This window comes from Dioszegia hungarica, assembly GCF_025882075.1.
Source record: "Dioszegia hungarica strain PDD-24b-2 chromosome Unknown MKK02contig_11, whole genome shotgun sequence".
Taxonomy (NCBI): Eukaryota; Fungi; Basidiomycota; class Tremellomycetes; order Tremellales; family Bulleribasidiaceae; genus Dioszegia; species Dioszegia hungarica.
Genome location: NW_026515771.1, coordinates 687110 through 707944, shown reverse-complemented (window position 1 = coordinate 707944; position 20835 = coordinate 687110). Strand labels below are relative to the sequence as shown.

Sequence of the window (20835 nt, the reverse complement as noted above, 5' to 3'; positions counted from 1 at the left end):
CGAGGTCTCCATGCTTTGCACAGGCCTCTGTCACTGCCACATGACAGGTGCAAGGGGCTTGCCCTGCCAAACATCCGACTGTGAGCCAGTTCGCCTCTGTACCGGTGATGAGCGCCGTAAGGTCAACGTGAACATCAGAGGGGTTGTAAGGAAAGGAGTATGCCTGAAGACAACTTCTCTGACCCTGCGCTGCAAGCACGTCCAGGAGAGAACCTCGCTACTCTCCGGTCGCAATTGAGAAACAAGATCTCCCACTGTTTCATCCATGATTACATATTGCTCTCTTACTGCAAAGCCCATTTGCCATCGCTTTCACATATCAACACAAATAGTAGACTTGTAGTCAGTAGTCACCCTATCCCCGCCCATCAACCCAATCATCCTCTGCCGTATCACATCCGTGAGCTCCCTCCTCGCCTCCATACCCATCAATTCCGGATCGTACTTTAGCATGATCCGCGCAGTGTATACTGGCGTCGCGCATCGCATCACACGACGGTAAAGATCACACGCCAAGCCCATGAGCCGGTACTCTATCTCGAGGAACGACATATCGGGCGGGACGAGGACGGTCCATGCTTCTCGCCGGGGAATGGTATCGGTGGGTAGGCACCGCGCGAATGTCGGTAGACTGTCAAGCGCTGTATGGATGGAGAGGGCAGCCGGTAGAGCCGAGATGAGGAGGCCTGAGAGACTGGTGAGAGCGTGGACCTCGAGAGGGAGGTCAAGGAGCTGAGCGAGGGGAGTGAGGGCATCGTATAGGATTGAGCTCACTGGGTCCTTCTTGCCCTTCTCGACATCTTCAGTCAGGTACTTGAGTCTCTGGACGATCAGCTGAGAAGAGCAGGTCTGGACAGGGAGTAACGAGTAGCGAGACTGACGCGGCATGTCATCTTCAGCGGCGCAGCATCAGCAGTCAGCGGGCTGTTGAAAACGATACGAGGTGTGGGTCCGGGTACAGCGAGATGAGTCCGGATGATGTCCAGAAGGAGCTCGTGGGGGAGGTCGAGGAGGGAGATAGGTGGCGCGGATATTGTTGTGTCAAATTGAAGCATAGGTTGAGCTGGGGTGCCAGAGTCAGTCATCAGTGCGTGGTGATTAGTGGTGGAAGGTGAAGTGAGAGCGTGATGAGTGATTGTTGGGCAACGGCGACTGCAGCGGCGCGGCCTGGTGCCTTCGCCGTTTCGCAGCAGACTATCCTTTCAGCGTATCTGCCTCAAAGGTGAGATCCCCGTACCATCTGCTGCACGTATGGCATGACGCTCCCCCTGGAGTCGCTCGTCATCAGCCCTCCCAGCTCATTGTTACCCAAGCCCAACAAGAAGCCTGCGTGCCTTCAGCTCAACTCTCGACGACCTCAGTCTGCCAGAACTCACTCAGTATCCCAGTTACCGCAACTCATGCAAACCATCCCCGCCCCCTAGCCCAGCCCATCAAATCCGATGCCGACCCCATCTTTCCCGCCACTGGCTTTCTACCTCTCGTGCTCAACGCCGAGTTGACCGCCTCCTTCGCCCCGCTCAACTGCTGATACGCCGCCTCGGACCTCTCTTGGTCCGCGTTGACAGCCTTGGGACGGGCTCGGGCGGAAACGATGACGCGAGCGGTAGTACGTGTTCGAGCGGCTGGAGGTGGAAATTTTGTTTTTGGCCGCTTGAGGGATGGGATACGAAGTAGGAGGAGGTTGAGGATGTATTGGAGCCACTGCTAAGTCAGCTCACGGTCCCATTATCGACGCAGGGTCATTGAGTAGCTGACCATTAGATTCGAGATCGGATGATATCCCTCCCAGTCCCCCTGGATCCGCTTATCTATTGCCCGATATACATCCCATTGCTCCCCTTCCCCTTCGAGCACGTCATCCGGTACAGGTGTGAACACGACCCGCGCTTCATCCGCCGCTCGGAGTCGAGAGAGACCGAAATCGATGATAGTAGCCTTGACGCCTGAGGTAGAGGGGTCGAGCGGATCTGAGCCGCCGTGTGTGGATGGGTAGGTCTCGATGAGGATCTGACCTTCGTGTAGGTCCCGATGCTGTATATCAGCTTCACCCCTCTCAGAATGGAGGCGCGGGAACAAGGAAGCTCACCTCGAACTCTGCCCACTCTTCTGCCCTGGCCAGCGCATCTGCAACCTGCCAGAACACGCCCGCAGCCTGCACCCATCCTGTCTTCTTGGCGAATGTAAACGCCTCGAGATCGGCTCCGCCATCCCGAAGGAAGATGACCACATACTCCTGCGTCTTGTCAAAGCATGACGGGCGGACGTTTTCGGTGCCGTGAGAGTCGGCATAGGCGTCCCATTCTGCCAGTAAATGGCGGGGGTAGGTGCCTTGTACGATGTATGCTCTGCCTGGGTTAGCTTGAGTGCTTAGATGTACGAGCGAGGCGACGTACCCACAAAACGTCACAAAGCCACCTCCTTCCAGTCCGGACATCCGCTTGGTGATCTCCACCTCCTTGGCCACGTCTTCCGCCGGAGACTGGTATGGAGAGTCGACCCCTTCCTGGGTGACCGGCGCGCCCCTAGTGATCGGTATCACCTTCATGACAATCCGCCCTTCCGTTCCCGAGGTGACGGAGAAGACCTCCGAGTAGGTCGCCTCGCCAGCCTTTGTCATGAGCGGTGAAGAGGAACTAGTAGAGGTGGAGCTTGTTCCGATGGATGAGGCGATACCAAGGATATGGTCAAAGGTGTTGACATCCGGACTGGAGCAGACCCCCTCGAGTGTGGGGACCGCAATGATGAGGGGCAGAGTAGAGGAAGGGCGCGAAGGGAGTGAAGCGGAGTCCTCTTCGGCGCGAGAGGCGATACGGGTGGGTGTCGAGGTGCTAGCGATAGCGGAGACAGGCGAGACCGGACGCTCTCTCAGGCCGAGCCGCCCCACTCCCTCCGCCACATCCTCCGTATCTTCCCGGTACCGTCCGAGATGGCTCTTGCCTAGCCTTGTTGGCCTTTTCTTCCGGGTGGACAGCAGCTCCACGCAATCGAACATCGTCCGTGGAGGTTTCGCAGCTGGGGTGGGGGCATAGCTGGATGGCGTGGATGGGATCACCGCTCGACCGGGTCGATGTATGCGGCGGACGAGCCGAGGGGAGTCGATTGATATGGCTTCCTTAGAGGGCTTGACCACCGCCTTGACTGCCTTGACCTCTTTTCTTACGATCGGCGATATCGCTTGTGGGATGTTGCCGAAGTCCTGAGACGGCTTGGAGCCTAGGGGAGGGCGCCGGAGGGGAGTGGTGGGGGATGGGGAGTCAGAAAGGGCGCGGGCGGCCCGGACTGGGGATAGATCATGGTGGATGGGGATGACGTTGACTCGATTGCCACGTCGACCGTACGTAGTGACCTGGGAGTCAGTCATGGGCTCTGCTAGCTGTGCTGAGTATGAGGCACTCACTTTCTTGGTCTGTAGGGATTCAAAAGAAAGCAGGCGCGTTAGCCCAGACACATCGACCGTTCCAAGCGGCTCATCCACTCACCTTTGCTCCCAAGAAGTCTGTCATTATACCCTCTGTATCTCGCCTACAATATGCTGGTAGGACGCAGGGCCGGACAAGGGTATAGGTACTGGTGCATGTATGAACGCAGGTGCATAGTCCCCGCTGGACAGGAGAGGTCGGACGGTTTGTTGACAACTCTACACGTGGTCCAAGGTTGGGTGAGGACGGAACCAAATGACTTGAACGTGATTGATTTACTTGTTTATCTCGTTCAACCATCTCCTCTATACATCCAGTTCTTGCTTTGCCTACTAACATCTCCAACCCATCTCGACCACATATGACAGCCACGACCGTATAGGACCGAGAACTATTTATCGCCATGTCGAGAAAAACCGAACACACCTCGTTTGAGGCGTATGCGAGCGATTTGTCCTCAGAGTTCAGAGGGTGGGCGAAGCAGGAGATGGGGGGTTTGGAGGGGCTCGTACAGGGGAATGGGTATACGTGGATGCATGAGTATCTGGAGGGGATATTGGAGAACCAGGCGTCGGGATCGAGGTGAGTTTCGACCTTTCTGGGTAGGATAAACGAGCTGATTGTCAGATTGCCCGTTACCGAGCTCATGAAAACGCCTTCTCGAACCCACACCACCAAGAAGACCCGCACCATCACAACCGCGGTCAAGGACCGTACAGCCAAGGTCACCCTCGCAAATGCGAAGCTACTCGGCAGCCCTATGCAGAAGTCTAACTCTGTGAGTCTCCTGACCCGGGCGATTTTAGACGGCGACTAGAGCTGACGTGTATTCAGGCTCGAGCACCTCTCTCCCCTCTCGGCGGTCGCACCCTCAATACCACCCCCGGCCGGCTGTTCCAAGCCTCTCCTGCCAAGAGCCCCATCAACAAAGCCAACTCTCCTATCCCGGTCAAAGCGGACAAGGCGAAAGCCAAACCAGCAGCCAAGAAGGCCCGGACCAAAAAGAACCCGGACGAGGAGAATGCGGTACCCGACGCGGAGACCTCTACGAGCTCTCGCAGTGCTATCTCAACGTCCGCTTCGAGTCGAGGGGACGGTATGCTGGGGAGCAAGCCGGCGTCGAGCAGGCCTGCTGCACTCACACCGCCCAGACCACCCCGATCCCCGGAACGGTCGGCGCCTCCTGCTCCCAGCCCCAAACCTGCCGAGGTCGCCGTCATCAAGGAGGCGCTGAATGTGGGGGTGGAGGATCAGTCCCAGCCGATGCCGGAGGAAGGTGGCGCAGGCGAAGGCGAACACGAGACACACGGGGCTATAGAGGAAGAAGCAATGGAGGGGATCGAGGAGGAAGCCGAGGAGGAGATACTTGCTCCTCCTCCGAAAGCAACGCCGACCTCGTTATCCGGCCCGTCTCGCCCTCGCACGGTCGACCTCTCTGTCATCGCCGAGGCGGAGGAGAATCGGACTTCTATCACCATCCCTACTTCTGAGCTCCCCTCCGCACCTTCTCGTCCTATCCCTCAGTCTCGCCCGGAGCCGGCCGTACCCGCTTCACTCCCTCCGGCCGTCGCTACCTCTGCATCTGTCATCCCGGCACCTACTGAACCTGCTGCCGAGCCCGTCCTCACTACCATCCCCGAGCCCGTCCTCACTACCATCCCCCTCGAGACCCCCTCCCTACCCGTGGAATCTACCGAGCCCGCCCCTTCAACCACCGCCGCCCCCGTCTCCTCCAAGCAGGTCCGGTCATCATGGCTCAGCAAAGCTCTCGGAGCCGCCACTCCTCATCCTGCGCCGCAACAGCGCACCTCGGACGGGACAAATCGCACCTCTGTCGCTCCAGCGGGGATGCAGCGTCTATCTACTGCCGACTACCCCACCATGCGGAAGAGTCTGGCACAGCCCGGTGTGCTGGCGAAGCGCAAGTCCGGCGAGGGCGTCACAGAAGGCGAGGGGGCAGAGGACGAGGAGAAGCGGCCAGAGAAGATGGCTCGGGTGGAGGCTGTACCTCCCGTTGCCGCTTCTGCACCGGTAGTGGCGGTGGTCAAGGCGGTACCTCCTCCTGCTCTCGCCGCGCCGGTAGTTCCTATCTCTAAACCCTCCTTCGATCGACAATACTCGCAAGAATCCTTCATCCGCCCTGCCCAGCCGACCGTCCTCGCCCCATCTATCGCCACCGCAAGCGCTGAAAAGCCTGCATCGGGCATGGACCGGGTCACCAAAGCCCTGGACGACATGCGCGAGCGCCAACAAGCCAAAGACGCCGCCAAGCAAAAGGCCGCTCTCTCGGTGTCCATCGCTACGCCTGTATCCGCCCCTGTTCGGACTGCCGGAACAGGCGCCGGCTTTTTGCGCGGTCTGGGCAACTCGCTCGGCCGGAGCTTGGGTCTCGGGATGGTGGGCTACAAGGATGCGGAAGAGATGAAGACGCAACAGGAGAAGGAGGAAGAAGAGGAGGCGAGGCGGAAAGCCCAGGCGGACCTCAGCGAGATCATGAAGAAGATGGAGGCGGAGGAGGGGTCTGAAGGGGAGGAGGATATGGACATGGAGATGGACGAGGAAGAGGCCCATCTTCAGCCCGCTGGAGAGATGGAGACGGACGAGGAGGAGGTGAACGAGTCGATCGAGATTGATGAGGAGGAAGAGGAGGACCTGGGCTCGCCAGAGAAGCCGGTCCCCGCCGCTCCAGCCAACACTCAGACCTCGGCACCTACTTCCCAAAAATCGTCAACACCTTCTCGCGTTCCCCGGCACCTCCAGTCGACGACCCCGCAGGGGACGCCACCACGGTCTCAACCCGTCGCTGCTCTCGCTGGGGACTCGCAGCGCCAGCTCCGTTCCTCGCCCAAGCAGCAAATCACCCGACCTGCTCGAGGGCTGGACGGGTCCATTATGGAGCCAACGGGGCAGACGATACATGATCGTATCAAGCTCTTCAATGGCTCGTCACTCGCTTCTACCTCTCATGCCCACCCTGCTCAGTCAACCCGTGGCCCCCTCGTCTTCTCCCCTGGTCGGACCGGAAACAAGGCGTCGGACGCTATCGAGATTGACGATGATGATGCATCCGTGCCCAAGAAGGGCTCGAGGGTGCTCTCGTCTGATCCGGAGGAAGAGGAGGAGCCGGTCGAGTACCCTGCTTCCAGCCGTGCCGCCTCACCCCGTACGATCAGCCGGGCCACCTCTTCCGCTTCCCTTGCTACGAGCCTCTTTGGCCAGGCTTCGACCATGGCCAACAAGGCGCTCGGGGTCAAGCCTACGGTTGGGCAGGTCAAGTCTACCCAGCTCGCTGCTTCTGCGTACAAGAAGGTCAGTCTCTGTCGTGAAATGGTAGGCTTAAAGCTGATTGTCAGGACTTGGCTGCTTCAGAGCGTCGGGCGCAGACCAAGGAGCAGCGTATCAAGAGCATCGCGGATCGCAAGGCTGAGGAGGAGCGAAAGGTGAAGGAGCGGGAAGCCGAGGAGAAGCGAATGAAGGCGCTTGAGATGGAAAAGAGGCGGAGAGAGGGCGAAGAGCGGAAGGTGCAGATAGCGAAGGCGAAGGCAGAGAAGGCGGAGAGGGAGCGCAAGGAGCGAGAAGCCGCTGAGCGAGCCGAGGTGAGTACGATTGGGGAGGTTGAGAAGGATTGAGCTGACTGTCAGATGGAGGCCGAGGCAATCCGGAAGCAGAAGCTCGCGAGCAGCCAAAGCAAAGCACCAATGCAGCCTGCCAAGCGCGTCATCTCAGCCAGCTCGTCGACTACCAACCTTCTCAACGGGTCGACCAAGATGAAGGAGCCCGTGAAGCTCACGAAACCCTCTGGTCCCCTTCCCTCGGCACACGGCTCGTCCAAGCTCGTCCCCTCTACTTTCCGTACGGCACCCGTACCGCCCGAGACGCCAGCCAACCAGATGTCTCACGCTTGCTCCATCCGGCTCGTTGGTCAGCCGCAACCCCAGCCTCAGCCCTCTCAGCAGGCTCAAGCGGATCGGAAACCCCTCGGACCACCTACCCGCCCGTCGGCTATTCGGGCATCCCACCAGGCGCAAGCTATTCGTCAGTCAGCCGCTGTTGCCTCGCAGCACCAACACCAGGCCGGCTCGTCATCCACCGCGTCGGTCCTCACCCAGTCCCGCCTGGCTCTGCAGAACCAGCTCGAGGCAGAAGCGGCCGAGCTCGCGTCAGAGGAGATTGTCCTTCCCGACATCGCCTCGGAATACTCGGACTCGGGGGACGAGACGGACGACTCGCCCGCCTTCAAGCGACCTCAATGGGCCGAGAGTCCCGAACTGCGCGCGGCGCTCGCAGCGCAAGCTAGCAAGAATCCGGATGAGCTCTTTGGGCCGATCCGACCATTATCGATGGAGGAGCTGTTCAAGGCGCAAAAGGGCAAGTTTAGGAGTCGGACGAGTTCAGGGAACTGGCAGCGGGATGGATTGAAGAAGGAGGAGGAGGAAGAGTATGCGAGGAGGATGGGTTTCACGACGGGGACGGGGAAGTGGTAGACTGGCCGGAGAGGGGAGGGATTGTACGACCCGGACATTGCGTTCTTTCCTTGTGCTTTACAATGATTATTCCTTACCATACTGCATATACGTCTATGCATACCCACGCTTGCTGTCTTCTGTGAATATATGTACTGTCTGTCGGGATCCGTCAAGCAGCTCAGAAATACGATGGGCGCTATAAATGCCTCTTCTCTCATCTGCCTCCACTTGGCACTTAACTCGCCCGTCGATTTCGGAGGTTAGGCCAAGGAATGTTCCACCCATCTTCCATATCACTGCGACCCTCATTTCCAGCACGACCTTGGCGTCACTGTCGCGTGCCGCCCAGCACCTCAGGTGGCTACTGGTTCAATGTGGATCTGGAACCGGACGAGGGTACCAAGCTGGTCTGGCGTTACTGGGGCGATCTGGGATTCTGGGCGTTCGTCTGTTTACTAACTCTGGGCGCGATTGAGGCCAAGAGGTGATGAACTTCAAGCACTCAACAAGCTACAAAGATACAGGTCCAACGGGACTGAACAGCTCCGTTGCCTTATAATCAGTCACTCACACGATACTTGTACACTGCAGCCTGACGCTCCTTCAACGACACACACCATATACATCATCCTACGCTCGCCGAGCAACGCCTGACGCTAAAAGTCTCGCAGCTCTACCCTACTTTCATCCAGAGTTGTAATCACCATGTCGAGTCCCGCGACTGGCCAGTCCGACTTCTTCCAGCAGCATGGTGGTGAGTCCCGTCGCTCTGCCCTCTCCCTGCGACCCATGACAGCTAGATCGCCAGCCTGCCTCGGCTACCATCCCGTCATGGACGCGACGCGCACCTGCTGATTCTCCAGACGTTATCTTCCCCGTCCTCGGTGTCCTCGGCGCCATCGTACTCATCGGCGGATGCTACATCATCTGGCGAGGCCCTCACCGATCCTTCCTCCCTACCTGCCTCTCGCGCCGGATGCGCAGAAACCTCGCCGATGGAGATGGGGATAGCGAGAAGCGGACGCTGGGCGTACGGACGGGCGGTGCCGGAGGCCAGGGACCGATGGCTGTTGGGGTCTTTATTCCTCGGCGAGCAGAGAGGGGGAGGCAGGGGACGCCAGCAGAGCGAGCTATGAGTCGGGCGGATGAGTTTAGGGAGCAGGTGGTGGCCTCGCGCAGAGACGCGATGGGTTCAGGAGCGTATGCCCAGGGGACCGAGGAGCAGGGTGGGAGATGGGCGAAGGAGGCAGGGGATCAACGTCCAGCGAGATCAGCGCAATGGGAAGGGGAGGAGAGGCTCGTCGGTCATCACCAGCACCAGCACCCACAGCGCGCAAACCAGCATCCCTACGATACCACCCCGGCATCGTCGGACCATCACCTCCCACGTCAGCTACCCTCGGTCCACCCCGTCCCGTCCGCGCACTATCCAAATTCCAGCCCTGCTCATCGACCATCGGATACCACCAGGCAGGCCGGATCGATGCAGGTGCGCGATGCCCGCTCGAACCCTGCGGGCGGGAACGCGTACACTCACCGCATGGAGGAGGCGCAGGACTCGAATATGTGGTAGACGAGTCTGAGGCGGGGAGATGGCCTGGAGTAAAGGGCGGGGAGGCAGGGCGGGACAGTGTCAGGTGGCCAGCAGTGCTGGTCTACACTTGCGCGGTCGAAGAAGGCGCGTCGGGGCAGAGTGATGATGCTCTGAACCTCAGCTCTACCATGAGGCAAGCTCTACCATGAGGGAGCAGCCAGGTAACGGGACGGCGTGAGGAGAAGGGGGCTGGTAGAGCAGGACAATACAATTATCTTTTCTTCGGACAATCTACCAATCTTGTAGCATACCGTTCATCCTCTCACTCTTGCATTTGCATTCATGCCTCCTCTCTGGTCCGCACATCATACATATACCAACTTTTGGTCTCGTCGCCACTCGCTAGGTCAGCGATACGCTAGCTGGTACGACTCCTATCAGATCCGTAACGGCAGCCATTCTCGAGCCGAAATCGACCCAAACGACATGCCCCATCCGAGCATCCACTCTTCGTACTATCTTTACGAAACCTTGTTTACGCCTGTGCATGCTGCTCTGCGTTATCTCGGTAGCCAGCTCGGTTCATGGAGATATCATGCGAGTGGGACAGCTAGGTGAGGCGTCGTACTCGTGTTGACTGGCAAGACTGGAGACGGGAAGGGAAGCGAGTGTTGGCTTATAAGAGGGAGCAGCTGATGTTCCCCTTCTTGCACCCTCCACTCACCCTAAAAGCTACTCACTCGCTACAAGCCTTCACTGAGTCTTCACCGTTCTCGGCTCGACTCTCCAGCCGCCACCACCCCGCACGATCCTAGCTACATCCCCTATACTCTTACTTCTCTCGTCTTTACTATGCCTAATCCTGGCGCTGAAGGTCCTGGCTTCTTCCAGCAATACGGCTGTGAGTGACCTGTCTCTCCCTCCTCCAATCACCATGTAAAGCCATCGCTCAGGATCTACCTTTGCTCTCGTTAGCTCACACGCTGACACCGCAGATATAGCCTGGCCCGTCCTCGGCGTCCTCGGCGGACTTGTCCTCCTCGTTGGCGGCTACGCGATCTGGCGCGGTCCGCACCGGCCATTCTTCCCTCCATGCCTTATCGCCAAGCTACGCAAGAACATCACCAGCCATACTCGCGACCTTGACGACGAGAAGCATGTCCGGGGCAGGAAACGCGACATCAGCCCAGTAGTATCCGTGGCTATCCCACCTCGGGAGGAACTCGGACGGCAGGGCAAGCGTGGCGCGCACTCTCTGACCAGCGCGGATGCGTTCAAGCGCCAGGTCGTTGCTGCGCGACAGAGCGGCATGCACTGGGGGACAGCTCCGGGCGTGCCGCCGCCGCCAGGCTATTCCCGCGATGGCGGAGAGGCGGAACAAGGGAGGATGGAGGGGAGTCCGGTCTCGATGAGCGGGACGTTGGTTGGGTCTACGGTGTCGCTGGGAGATGGGGAGGGGAAGGAGATGATGACGGACTACCACTATCGCTCCTACCAAGGGCACGGATACGGGCAGGAGCAACGACCGGTCATCCAGTACAACGACGGTACAACGCCTATACCGGACTCTCAACTCCCTCGTCGGCGGTCCTCGATCGACGCGGTCCAGCCGGTCCAGTACGACCACAATGACAGTACCGTAATCGCGGCAGTCCCCTCATACCCGTCCCCTCCTCCTCCTGCGGCTACCGCTCCTCTGTCATACCCCAATCGTCGCAGGTCCGACGCATCGAGCCCGTACCACCCCCATCCCCACTCGCGCTCATCGACCCAAGGTCAATTTGGGGCTAGGGGGCCGCGCGAGGCTCGTCGGTATCCATCCCCGAAGGCCGGTCCGTACTCTCATCAGATGAAGGAGGGACAGGACTCGCATATGTGGTGAGGCGGCAGCGATCGGGGGATAGGGAGGGAGGGAGGGTGGGCTGGTGATGGAGGGCGGCGCATGGGGCCTATATGCGGTCGGTATAGGCATCATTGAGAGAGACGGAGAGGGACGTCGCAGACAAAACCGGTGCGGATTGTGCAGAGCTCAGTACTGGGCGAGAGGGCAGGTTTAGGGGGCAGGCGCCGGGGTCGTAGGGTGGACAATTTTGGTCAGCTTTGGTCATTCTTACATGCAATTTTGGGCTATTTGGAGTGTTTCTCCATACACACGCATGTGCAGAAGATCCAGATCCTCTTGCACTGCTTGTGATAGATGCAGAAGTACAAGTCGCTCGATGCTCGGCGCTCGAACCACTCTCGAACCCCATGCTCAGATCAGTGGACCATGCCGGCAGCCACTCTCACCGAACGGAGCTCGGCAAGCTCGGAGATCAAGCTTCAAGCCAAAACGACATGCCTCATCCCACCATCCAACTCAACGCTATCTTTGACGCTTTCCCACAGACCCTTTTGTTTACATCTCTCCGCCACCTCGGTGCAGCCGTCTGGATGGAAACAGTTCGGGCGATTGACTCTGAGCTAGCCGACTAATAGCCGAAGGTCCGGAGGCTTCAAAGGATGTTTCAGGCTTGTTAACTGTCCCGGTCATGTGGCCATGGCTGGCCATAGTGGCCAATGCGAACCTGGGTTCTGCATCTTCTTCATTCTGACACTGTCTCTGGCTTTGGCTACTTCGCTCACTTACCCGCTCCACCACACTCTTTTCACACTACGCTCTTTACACCACACTCTTTGATCCTGACGCTTCCATCGACAGACTCGCTAAAGCTCTGTATACAACTCGCGGAGAGGGCCTAACTACATATAATAAGACTATATCTACACTGCATTCTTCACACGCCACACCGCTATGCCCGCTGCTGGATCAGAAGGACAGAGCTTCTTCCAACAATATGGCCGTGAGTGCTATTCCGCTAGCTGCACCCCGCTCGACTTTGACCGAACCTGCTTTGCTCTACCATTTGCTGACTCTCCAGACATAGCCTGGCCCATCCTTGGCGTCCTCGGCGCCCTCGTCCTCCTCATCGGCGGGTATGCCATCTGGCGAGGCCCACACCGTACCTTCCTCCCCGCTTCCCTCATTCGCCGACTCCGTCGAGACCCTCTCGCCGAAGACACCGACGACGAGAAGCGCTTCCACCCACTCGGCCGCGTCCCCAGTCCCGTCGCTATCCCTAGCTACGCCAAAGTTCGGCGCGAGAGTCGGCGTGCTGAGAGCGCGTACTTCAAGGCGAACGGGATGAGCGTGGCGGATGAGTTCAAGCAGCAGGTGGTGGCTGCGCGGAGGGCGTCGCAGCTGGAGTCTGCGCGGAAGAGCACGATGGGGATGCAGTGGGCGACGGGGGCGCCGGTCGTTCTGGCTGGAGAGGTGGAGCACGGGACGCGGAGGGTGTCAGGGTTGGGACTGGCGGTGGCGAGAGTAGACGGGAGCCCGGTGTTCTCGGAGAGCGGCACACTGGTCGGCTCGCCGATATGGGACGAGAAGGAGACGATCATCGAGGAAGATGAGGAGGAGGGAGACTCGACACTCGCTCGACCCGGTCTACCTCGTCGTCTATCATCGGTCTCCACTATACCATCGACCTCGGCGGACGGTTCCTCGCTCTCGTCTGTCCAGGAAACACTCTCACTCTCCCCATCCATCTCTCCTCTTCTTCCCGCTGTCATCGCCCCAGTCACGTCACTTCCTCCACGTCGGTCATCCATCACTCCGGCTCCATATCAGCCGCAAGCACGGACGAGGGAGGTACGCGCGTCACGTCAACCTCCGGCAGTTAGGCGTTCGTACGCGACGCACATGAAGGCTGGGGAGGAGTCGGACGTTTGGTGATCGGGCAGAAGGGATGGAGAAGCAAAGGTCGGGAAGCATAGCATGGGGCTGGTCGGATGAGGACGAGGTGGAGAGGGGCACGGGCGGGACTACCCTCACATTTGGGCATAGCGGACATTTTCACTCGCGATAGTGGCGGACATTTGTGTTGTATTTGTATCACCTGCATGCGCGGCTCCAAGCTCAGCGAGTCCCGATGTAGCTTCCATGATGTGGCCATTCTGCATCCAAGCGAGTATGGCTGCTCCGAGGTGAATTGTCTTCGTCGGTCCCGATCGGTACCTAAAGCTAAACAGAGGTGAGCTTGTGGCGGTACACATTCCATCGTGGCCGCCCATCGATACGCATGCGCCCGACTGCGGTACATCTGCGATCCTCTCCGGTCACACGAGTGAGCCCGTCTCGCACCGAACATTCCCGATGCCCCTCACGGACTCCTCACGGGGCAACAGAGTTCCAGGTGGGCCCCTTTTTCTCCCTTACTTTCCCTCTCAGCTGCCCCTTTCCCCTGGCAAACCATGCTTGGCTGTTCTCATTCCTCAGCCATCTTTGCTTGTCGCTCGCGCGCTCTCGCTTGGTCTCGCTGGTGCACGGACAGGCAGAGCCCGCATTTTTCATCTTGGCACGCTCGGCATCGTGGCAAAGCAGATCCTGAAACGCGCCTGCCCCGGATCCCCCCGGTGTTTCAGGCCAGCGGACGCAGATTTCGCCACACGCCGGCTTGCGGCCGCAAGGCGGATGCAGACTTTGTTTTCGAATTCGTTCTGACACCTTGACCTCGGGCCCGAGTCGGCGAGTCGGGGCCAAGCCGAGACCGCCGGAAGGTGTCGCCGTCTCTTGCCGTCTCAATTGATTTGATTTGGGACGATGCTGGTCTGGATCAGAGGACAGCCCCCAAGTCCAGCTGGAGAACGGGATACTTGACCAGTGGCGATACGCTCTTGGCGTGATTTACCAGCTGGTGTGGAACATGCATGCGCTTGGGCTATGGTCTGGCTCTGTATATGAGATAGGGAGAGCACCCATCTCTGTGCCCCCTCTTCCCCTCCTTCCCCTCTTCTTCTCACCAGCCCCTTCTTCTTTCCTATCGATTAGATCTTGGGGCTTACGCTTGCTCTTCCGCGGGCACCGTCTGGCCGAAGACAAAATAGTCCCACCTCTATAATTACCCTTTTCGGCTATTTCCACCCATTGACCTATTTTATCAAACTCGCTTACCAAATCGAAAGGGTGAGTGGTCCTATGCCCTGAAGCCCTGGCTTTGGTTTGGCTCTAGTTTTGGGTGCCACGGTCCCTCCCACCAATCACATTGACCGACCGGCCTTATAAACTCCCGTTCTCGTTGACGACTACCACCTCACTCCCGCCCCTTTCAACCCATCCCGCACTCCTTCTCTTTCATCTCTACATCAACCTCCCCTTCCTCCTTCATCCTCTACAACCATCCTCTTCTAAACCCTTTTATCGTCTCTTTGCTGAGCGGTGATCTGCACACTCTTCGTGCGCGGGTCCAGCAAATCCGAGACTCCCCCAAACAAACAAACCCCCCCTTTTTTTCAAAGGCTGATAAGACCGCTACAGCACCCATCCATCATCGCTTATTGGGTAGCGGCCCGCCTCTTTCTTCCCCCTCACCCTCCCCTCTCACCACTCCACACTACACACATATAACATTACACAAACATGTCCGAAAACGAGAAAGTAGGGGGTCTCGAGTAAGTTGTTTACCTCTTTTACCATCTTGACCCAACTTTCCCAATCGACCCAATCCTCCTTTATCGTTCCGATCCAAGCTGACATATCAGCCCCGAGAGGAAGGTAGCTGGCGATGCGCCCATCGCAGGTGCTGGTGCCGTCGCACCTGGTGAGCCCCCTTTTCCTCGCTTCCGATTGGCCGATCGGAGCTGACCGACAGTTGAGGAGAGGAAGAAGCGGGAGTACAAGGACATGGAGGAGAAGCCTACCGGTGACCAGCACGCCCGTGTCGACATGAAGACTGTAAGCTCAGCCGTTGTAGCATGCCCAACATCGCTGACGACCAGATTCAATTCACCGCTACCGACCTTTACGACAAGGACAAGGTCGATATCGAGCACGTCGTCATGGAGGAGGTCTTCCAGCTCCTTCAATGTACCGATGAGGGTCTTACCGATGCCGAGGCTACCAACCGTATCGGTATCTTTGGTCCCAACAAGCTTGAGGAGAAGAAGGAGAAGTGAGCTATTTTTACCCCACCAAATAGTTCCGCGCTGACAAGCAGCGTCCTCCTCCAGTTCCTGTCGTTCATGTGGAACCCCCTGTCCTGGGTCATGGAGGGTGCCGCCCTCGTCGCTATCGCACTTGCCAACGGTGAAGGCGAGCCACCAGATTGGTACGATTTCGTCGGTATTGTCCTCCTTCTTCTCGTCAACTCGACCATCGGTTTCGTCGAGGAGCGTAACGCCGGTAACGCCGTCAAGGCGCTCATGGAGTCTCTTGCCCCCAAGGCCCGAGTCAAGCGTGGCGGTGCGTGGAGGGAGATTGAGTCATCGGAGCTTGTCCCCGGAGACGTTGTCGCCTTCAAGCACGGTGATATCTGCCCGGCCGACTGTCGTTTGGTTGACGCTGTTGATGTCTCGTAAGTCTAGTCCTCCCCAGCTTGGCTATTGCTGACCATCAGGATGGACCAGGCCGCCCTTACCGGTGAATCCCTCCCCCAAGGCAAGAAGCTCGGCGACGAGTGCTTCTCGGGCTCCACCTGTAAGCAGGGAGAGGCCGAGGGTCTCGTCATCTCTACCGGTCCCAACACCTTCTTCGGTCGTGCCGCCACCCTCGTCGGTCAGGACAACGACCAGACCGGACACTTGCAGATGGTCCTCGCCCAGATCGGATCCTTCTGCCTGGTCTCTATCGGTACCTTCGTCCTCCTTGAAATCCTCGTCCTTTACGCCGACTACCGGTACTCTTACCGTCGCGGTCTCAACAACATCCTCGTCCTCCTCATTGGTGGTATCCCCATTGCCATGCCCACTGTGCTCTCGGTCACTCTTGCCGTCGGTGCTCAGCAGCTCGCCAAGCACAAGGCCATCGTCACCCGTATCACGGCCATCGAGGAGCTCGCCGGTGTCACCATCCTCTGTTCGGACAAGACCGGTACCCTTACCACCAACAAGCTCACTATCGACAAGGAGAACGTCAAGTGCTACTCCAAGTGGGACGTCGAGGGTGTCTGCCTTCTCGCCGCGTACGCCTCGCGTGTCGAGAACCAGGATGCCATTGACGGTTGCGTCGTTGGCACCCTGAGCGACCCCAAGCTCGCCCGCGCCGGTATCGACCTCCTTGACTTCAAGCCCTTCAACCCCGTCGACAAGCGTACCGAGATCACCTACCGGGACCACGCGGACGGTGGCAAGCTCAAGCGTGCCACCAAGGGTATGACCGGTATCATCATTGACCTCTGCTCCCGGGACAAGTCATCGGAGATGGAGGACCAGCTGGAGCACGACGTGGAGGAGTTTGCCCGTCGTGGTCTCCGCGCTCTTGCCGTTGCCCACGAGGACGTCATGGGCGACGAGAAGGACTCTCAGGGTAACGGCTTCGAGCTCGTCGGTCTCCTCTCCATCTTCGACCCCCCACGTTCGGACACCAAGCAGACCATTGACGACGCCATGGCGCTCGGTGTCAAGGTCAAGATGGTTACCGGTGACCAGCTTGCCATTGCCAAGGAGACCGGTCGTCGTCTTGGTCTCGGTGACCACATGTACCCTGCCAAGGTTCTCAAGGAGGGTCCTCCCCCAGGCGGCAAGCACCTCACGCTCGACGAGATGATCATGGACGCGGACGGATTCGCCGGTGTGTTCCCCGAACACAAGTTCGAAATCGTCAAGCGTATCCAGGGTCTCGGTCACCTCTGTGCCATGACTGGTGACGGTGCCAATGACGCTCCGGCTCTCTCCCGTGCCAACGTCGGTATCGCCGTCGAAGGTGCCACCGACGCTGCTCGTGGTGCCGCCGACATCGTCCTCACGGAGCCCGGATTGTCCACCATCGTCCACGCCATTCACGGTTCCCGGGTCATCTTCCAGCGTATGCGTAACTACGCCGTCTACGCTTGCGCCGTCACCATCCGTATCGTCGTCTGCTTCGCCATCATGGCGTTCGTCTGGGAGTTTGACTTCCCGGCGTTCATGGTCCTTATCATTGCGGTCCTCAACGACGGTACCATCATGACACTCTCGGTCGACCGTGTGCTTCCCTCGTCCACCCCGGACTCGTGGGATCTCGCCGAGGTCTTCGCCTACGGTATCGGCTACGGTATCTACCTCACCGCCTCCACGGTCGCCCTCTTTGCCGTCATGCGCCACACCGACTTCTTTGAGCGCCGGTTCGGTGTCGAGCCCCTCGCCAAGGGTGACGACGTCAACGACTGGGGAGGACACATGGTCATCTACCTCCAGGTCGCCATCATCTCCCAGGCCCTCATCTTCGTCACCCGTTCGCACGGCCCCTCGTGGACTGAGCGCCCGTCCACCGCCCTCATGGTCGCCTTCTGTATCGCTCAGCTCATCTCGTCCATCATTGCCGCTTACGGTAACTGGTGGTTCACCTGGGTCCGAGCTATTTCCGGTGGCTGGATTGGAATTGTCTGGGTTTGGAAGTGAGTCTCGTCTTTCAGATATGAGGATTTGGCTAACCCTTCAGCATCATCTGGTACTTCCCGCTCGACTTGGTCAAGTTCGCCCTCAAGGCCACTATCATCAAGTACCTCCAGAAGCGCAAGGCCTCCAAGGCTGCTGCTGCCCCGGCTCTCGACGCCTCCCCCGAGTCCCGCCTCCAGCGCACTGCCTCCCGCCACGAGTCCATGTACTCGAACCGTACCTCGTTCCTCGGTCGTGCTGCCAACAGGCTCAAGGGCGGTGCCAAGGTCTCGATGTCCAAGAACGAGCTTTCCAGGTTAGTCTTTCCTTTTTGAGGAGGTGGACTTTACTGATTCATAGGTTCTCGTCCATCCAGGCTCAGCAGTCCGGCGCGGCTCTCCAGCGCGCTTCGTCCAGGGTGTAATCGGTACTCTTCCCTCATCATAATCATATAGACTAGGCATCCTTCCCTTCGCCCCTTCTCCCCAAACCTAGTCGATCTGTAGATCCCAACAGAGCCCTTCTTCTTGTACTCCCCTCCCGACAGTAATCTAATATTTCATACGCTTCGGCCGATGCTATCCTCATACCAAATAGAAGACCTCTCTTTGCCTCTTGGTTCTTTGGACGAGTGGGGCTGCGTGGAGGGAGTCTTCTTCTGCCTTCTCCTAATCCCACCATTATTCTTCTATACGGGTCGGCTGGGGTAGGGGGGTTCAATAGCTTGACTTGGCGATGCGACAGATATGGATGCACTGTGCGAGACAGGCAGCGGTCGTCGATGTTCGACCGAGCAGCGGTTCAAAGTGAACCTGGAGTGGACGAGATTAACGCTCCGCATTCCTCGTTTCCTCTTTCCACCATCTCTCTCAAGTCCAGGCTGCAAATTGGGCTTCCCTTGCTCCGTCAGCAAGGCTCGAGTCTCCATCAGCGCGACGGCCTGCTCTGGAGACTGTATAAGGGTGGGAGTCTGAGCTCGTCTACAAGTCCGGCCTCAAGCTGCTTCGGCAGGGGCGTTCACATCAGCTCGGTCATCAGCTCGGTCATCAGCTCGGTCTGGGAATTGTAATCAGCTTGCAAGTAAGACGACCCTCAACCAAACTCAGCTTCTCACAGTCCATAAGCGGCGAGTGGGGCTCAGCTCTCCCCAGGACGCAGAGGCGCGCTCATCAGTGGTGCCGCAATAGCAGGGGTCGCTGAGATGCTCCTCTTTCTCCTCCAGAGCTCTCGGTCGGCATCTCTATGGCTGACAGGCTGATCCATACTGATGCTGCCTTCTGATATTTGCTCGTCACTGGTCAGTCAGATATCTGAGCTGAGCCAAGGCTGGTGAGGCGGAGGAGGTCCGAGCGCGTCAGCGAGAAGTTGGGGAAAGGAGGGGTCTGTGCCCACTGACCTCCGATTGATTCCTCCGTCCACTCCGGATCAAGAACGAGCCGTTTCGACTTCCTTCCTCCTTCTTCTGCCTCTCATCTTAGTTCTCATTCTTCTACTCATTACTATTTAAGTTACAGTTTAAGTTACAGACCAGCCTAGTGTATACTAGACGTGAGTTGCCCATATGCCCCCCACCCCTCCTCTTCCTCCAGCGTCCACCCATCCAGGAGGTCTCAGCTGACATCACAACAGCCACCACCTGTCATCCCCACTCAGCTACCATGTCCGCCTCTCCTCCATCCTCCACTGCACTCCGGACTCCACAGTCCGCGCCCGCCGACCTCCCGCCCACTCGGTCCGGTCGCCAGCGAAAGACAATCCAAAAGCTCGGAAGCGTGATGGATTCGGAGGACATTATGGACTTCGTCTCTGAGCATAGCGACGATGATCGGTGGGAGGACGAGGAGGAGGACGATGAGGACAGCTTCGGTGGTGGAGCGGCGGGGAAGAAGGGCAAGGCTGACGAGAGCGAAGATGACTGGGATGCGGGGGACGATGAGGATGACGAAGGGGCCAAGAAGAAGAAGGTGAGTAGTAGTGGCTGATGTGACCCCTTCCTATTCGTCCCTCTTCCTTCCTCGCCATACAACCCTCTCGCTTCTTCCACCTGAACTCCTTGGGTCTTGTCCTCCTGAATGGACTTGGCTGACGCGATCAGAAATCAAAGAAGTCGAAACCTACCAAGTCTGCCTCTGCACCATCCCGATCATCCAAGCCCAGCAAGGGGAAGGCGACCAAGGCCAGCGGGTCCAAGTCCGCTCCGGCCGCCTCGAGGACCGCCGTGGCGATCAAGAAGCCCGGCAAGCTCTTGGGCCAGACGCTTCTTACCAAGAAGCTGGGAGTACAGAAGAAGGCGGTGGAGAAGGAGGATGGCGATGGGGAGGATGGGAATGGAGAGAAGGTGGTGAAGAAGGTGAAGGAGCCTGGGCCGAAGAGCAAGGTGAGCTCCCTGAACTGTATATGTCCTGGGCGTACAGCTGACTCTTATAGACCGAGGGCAAGTCCACCAACAAGAAGGTAAGCTCACTTCTCACGATGTTTTTGGTCGGAACTGGAGTCTAGCTGACACTGTTCAGACCTCCGTCCCGGCAAAGCGTCCGGCCTCGCCTGCAGCCTCCGACGCCGAGACATTGAAGAACGATGACGACGAGGACGACGCCATGGTGAGGTCTCCCTCTCCTTCTCATGGAGTCGAGGCTGATGGTCAGGCCGGCCTCATGACGCCACCCGCCTCCCCCTTCCCAAGCAAGAAAGCGAAGACCGCTCCTTTCGCATCTAAACCCTCCCTCGCTCTTCCGAAGACTGCCGGCAAACCCCTGCTCGGCACCAGTACCAGCGCAAGCGGCAGCAAGTCCATGATGGGCGTTCAGCTCAAGCCCGCCGGTAGCGCTGCCGGCAAGCCGAGAGGGGGCGGGATCTCGCTGGCGAAGAAGGAGTCTTCGGTGCTGAAAGCAGCTAGTACCGTACAGTAGAGATCGCGCGCGTCAGCGAATACCTTAATAATGCATATTTAAGTGTAAGCTTAAGTACGGTGGCAAACCGACAACGCTCGGATCCGTGATGATGATTTATGTTCAGTCGAGCA

General features: G+C 58.5%; 8 protein-coding genes across 8 annotated transcripts; 6 read left to right on the top strand and 2 right to left on the bottom strand.

Moving 5' to 3' along the window:
• Positions 1 to 312: 312 nt before the first annotated feature.
• On the bottom strand, positions 313 to 1055 carry MKK02DRAFT_37716 (uncharacterized protein; the record flags this gene model as incomplete). The annotated part of the gene is made up of 2 exons (XM_053089757.1): positions 313 to 822; positions 882 to 1055. The coding sequence occupies 2 exons, from the start codon at positions 1053 to 1055 to the stop codon at positions 313 to 315; spliced, it is 684 nt and encodes a 227-aa protein (XP_052944617.1).
• Positions 1056 to 1398: 343 nt separating this feature from the next.
• Positions 1399 to 3506, bottom strand: MKK02DRAFT_37715 (uncharacterized protein; the record flags this gene model as incomplete). Its single annotated transcript, XM_053089756.1, has 6 exons — positions 1399 to 1704; positions 1759 to 2034; positions 2090 to 2348; positions 2397 to 3349; positions 3401 to 3409; positions 3483 to 3506. 6 exons carry the CDS (start codon positions 3504 to 3506, stop codon positions 1399 to 1401), a joined length of 1827 nt encoding a protein of 608 aa, XP_052944616.1.
• A 4076-nt stretch (positions 3507 to 7582) lies between these two features.
• MKK02DRAFT_5159 (inner centromere protein) lies at positions 7583 to 7900 on the top strand (the record flags this gene model as incomplete). The annotated part of the gene is made up of 1 exon (XM_053093669.1): positions 7583 to 7900. A coding segment is annotated over one exon (318 nt), but the record flags the coding sequence as incomplete, so codon positions are not given.
• A 693-nt stretch (positions 7901 to 8593) lies between these two features.
• On the top strand, positions 8594 to 9461 carry MKK02DRAFT_27973 (uncharacterized protein; the record flags this gene model as incomplete). The annotated part of the gene is made up of 2 exons (XM_053087449.1): positions 8594 to 8642; positions 8752 to 9461. 2 exons carry the CDS (start codon positions 8594 to 8596, stop codon positions 9459 to 9461), a joined length of 759 nt encoding a protein of 252 aa, XP_052944614.1.
• Positions 9462 to 10274: 813 nt separating this feature from the next.
• On the top strand, positions 10275 to 11897 carry MKK02DRAFT_27972 (uncharacterized protein; the record flags this gene model as incomplete). The annotated part of the gene is made up of 3 exons (XM_053087448.1): positions 10275 to 10323; positions 10418 to 11254; positions 11620 to 11897. 3 exons carry the CDS (start codon positions 10275 to 10277, stop codon positions 11895 to 11897), a joined length of 1164 nt encoding a protein of 387 aa, XP_052944613.1.
• A 319-nt stretch (positions 11898 to 12216) lies between these two features.
• Positions 12217 to 13197, top strand: MKK02DRAFT_37711 (uncharacterized protein; the record flags this gene model as incomplete). Its single annotated transcript, XM_053089755.1, has 2 exons — positions 12217 to 12265; positions 12344 to 13197. The coding sequence occupies 2 exons, from the start codon at positions 12217 to 12219 to the stop codon at positions 13195 to 13197; spliced, it is 903 nt and encodes a 300-aa protein (XP_052944612.1).
• Positions 13198 to 14880: 1683 nt separating this feature from the next.
• MKK02DRAFT_37710 (plasma membrane H+ ATPase) lies at positions 14881 to 18237 on the top strand (the record flags this gene model as incomplete). Its single annotated transcript, XM_053089754.1, has 8 exons — positions 14881 to 14912; positions 15003 to 15061; positions 15113 to 15195; positions 15240 to 15412; positions 15458 to 15814; positions 15857 to 17833; positions 17878 to 18129; positions 18174 to 18237. 8 exons carry the CDS (start codon positions 14881 to 14883, stop codon positions 18235 to 18237), a joined length of 2997 nt encoding a protein of 998 aa, XP_052944611.1.
• A 1234-nt stretch (positions 18238 to 19471) lies between these two features.
• Positions 19472 to 20722, top strand: MKK02DRAFT_27969 (uncharacterized protein; the record flags this gene model as incomplete). The annotated part of the gene is made up of 5 exons (XM_053087447.1): positions 19472 to 19777; positions 19909 to 20190; positions 20241 to 20267; positions 20327 to 20413; positions 20459 to 20722. 5 exons carry the CDS (start codon positions 19472 to 19474, stop codon positions 20720 to 20722), a joined length of 966 nt encoding a protein of 321 aa, XP_052944610.1.
• Between the last annotated feature and the right edge of the window lie 113 nt (positions 20723 to 20835).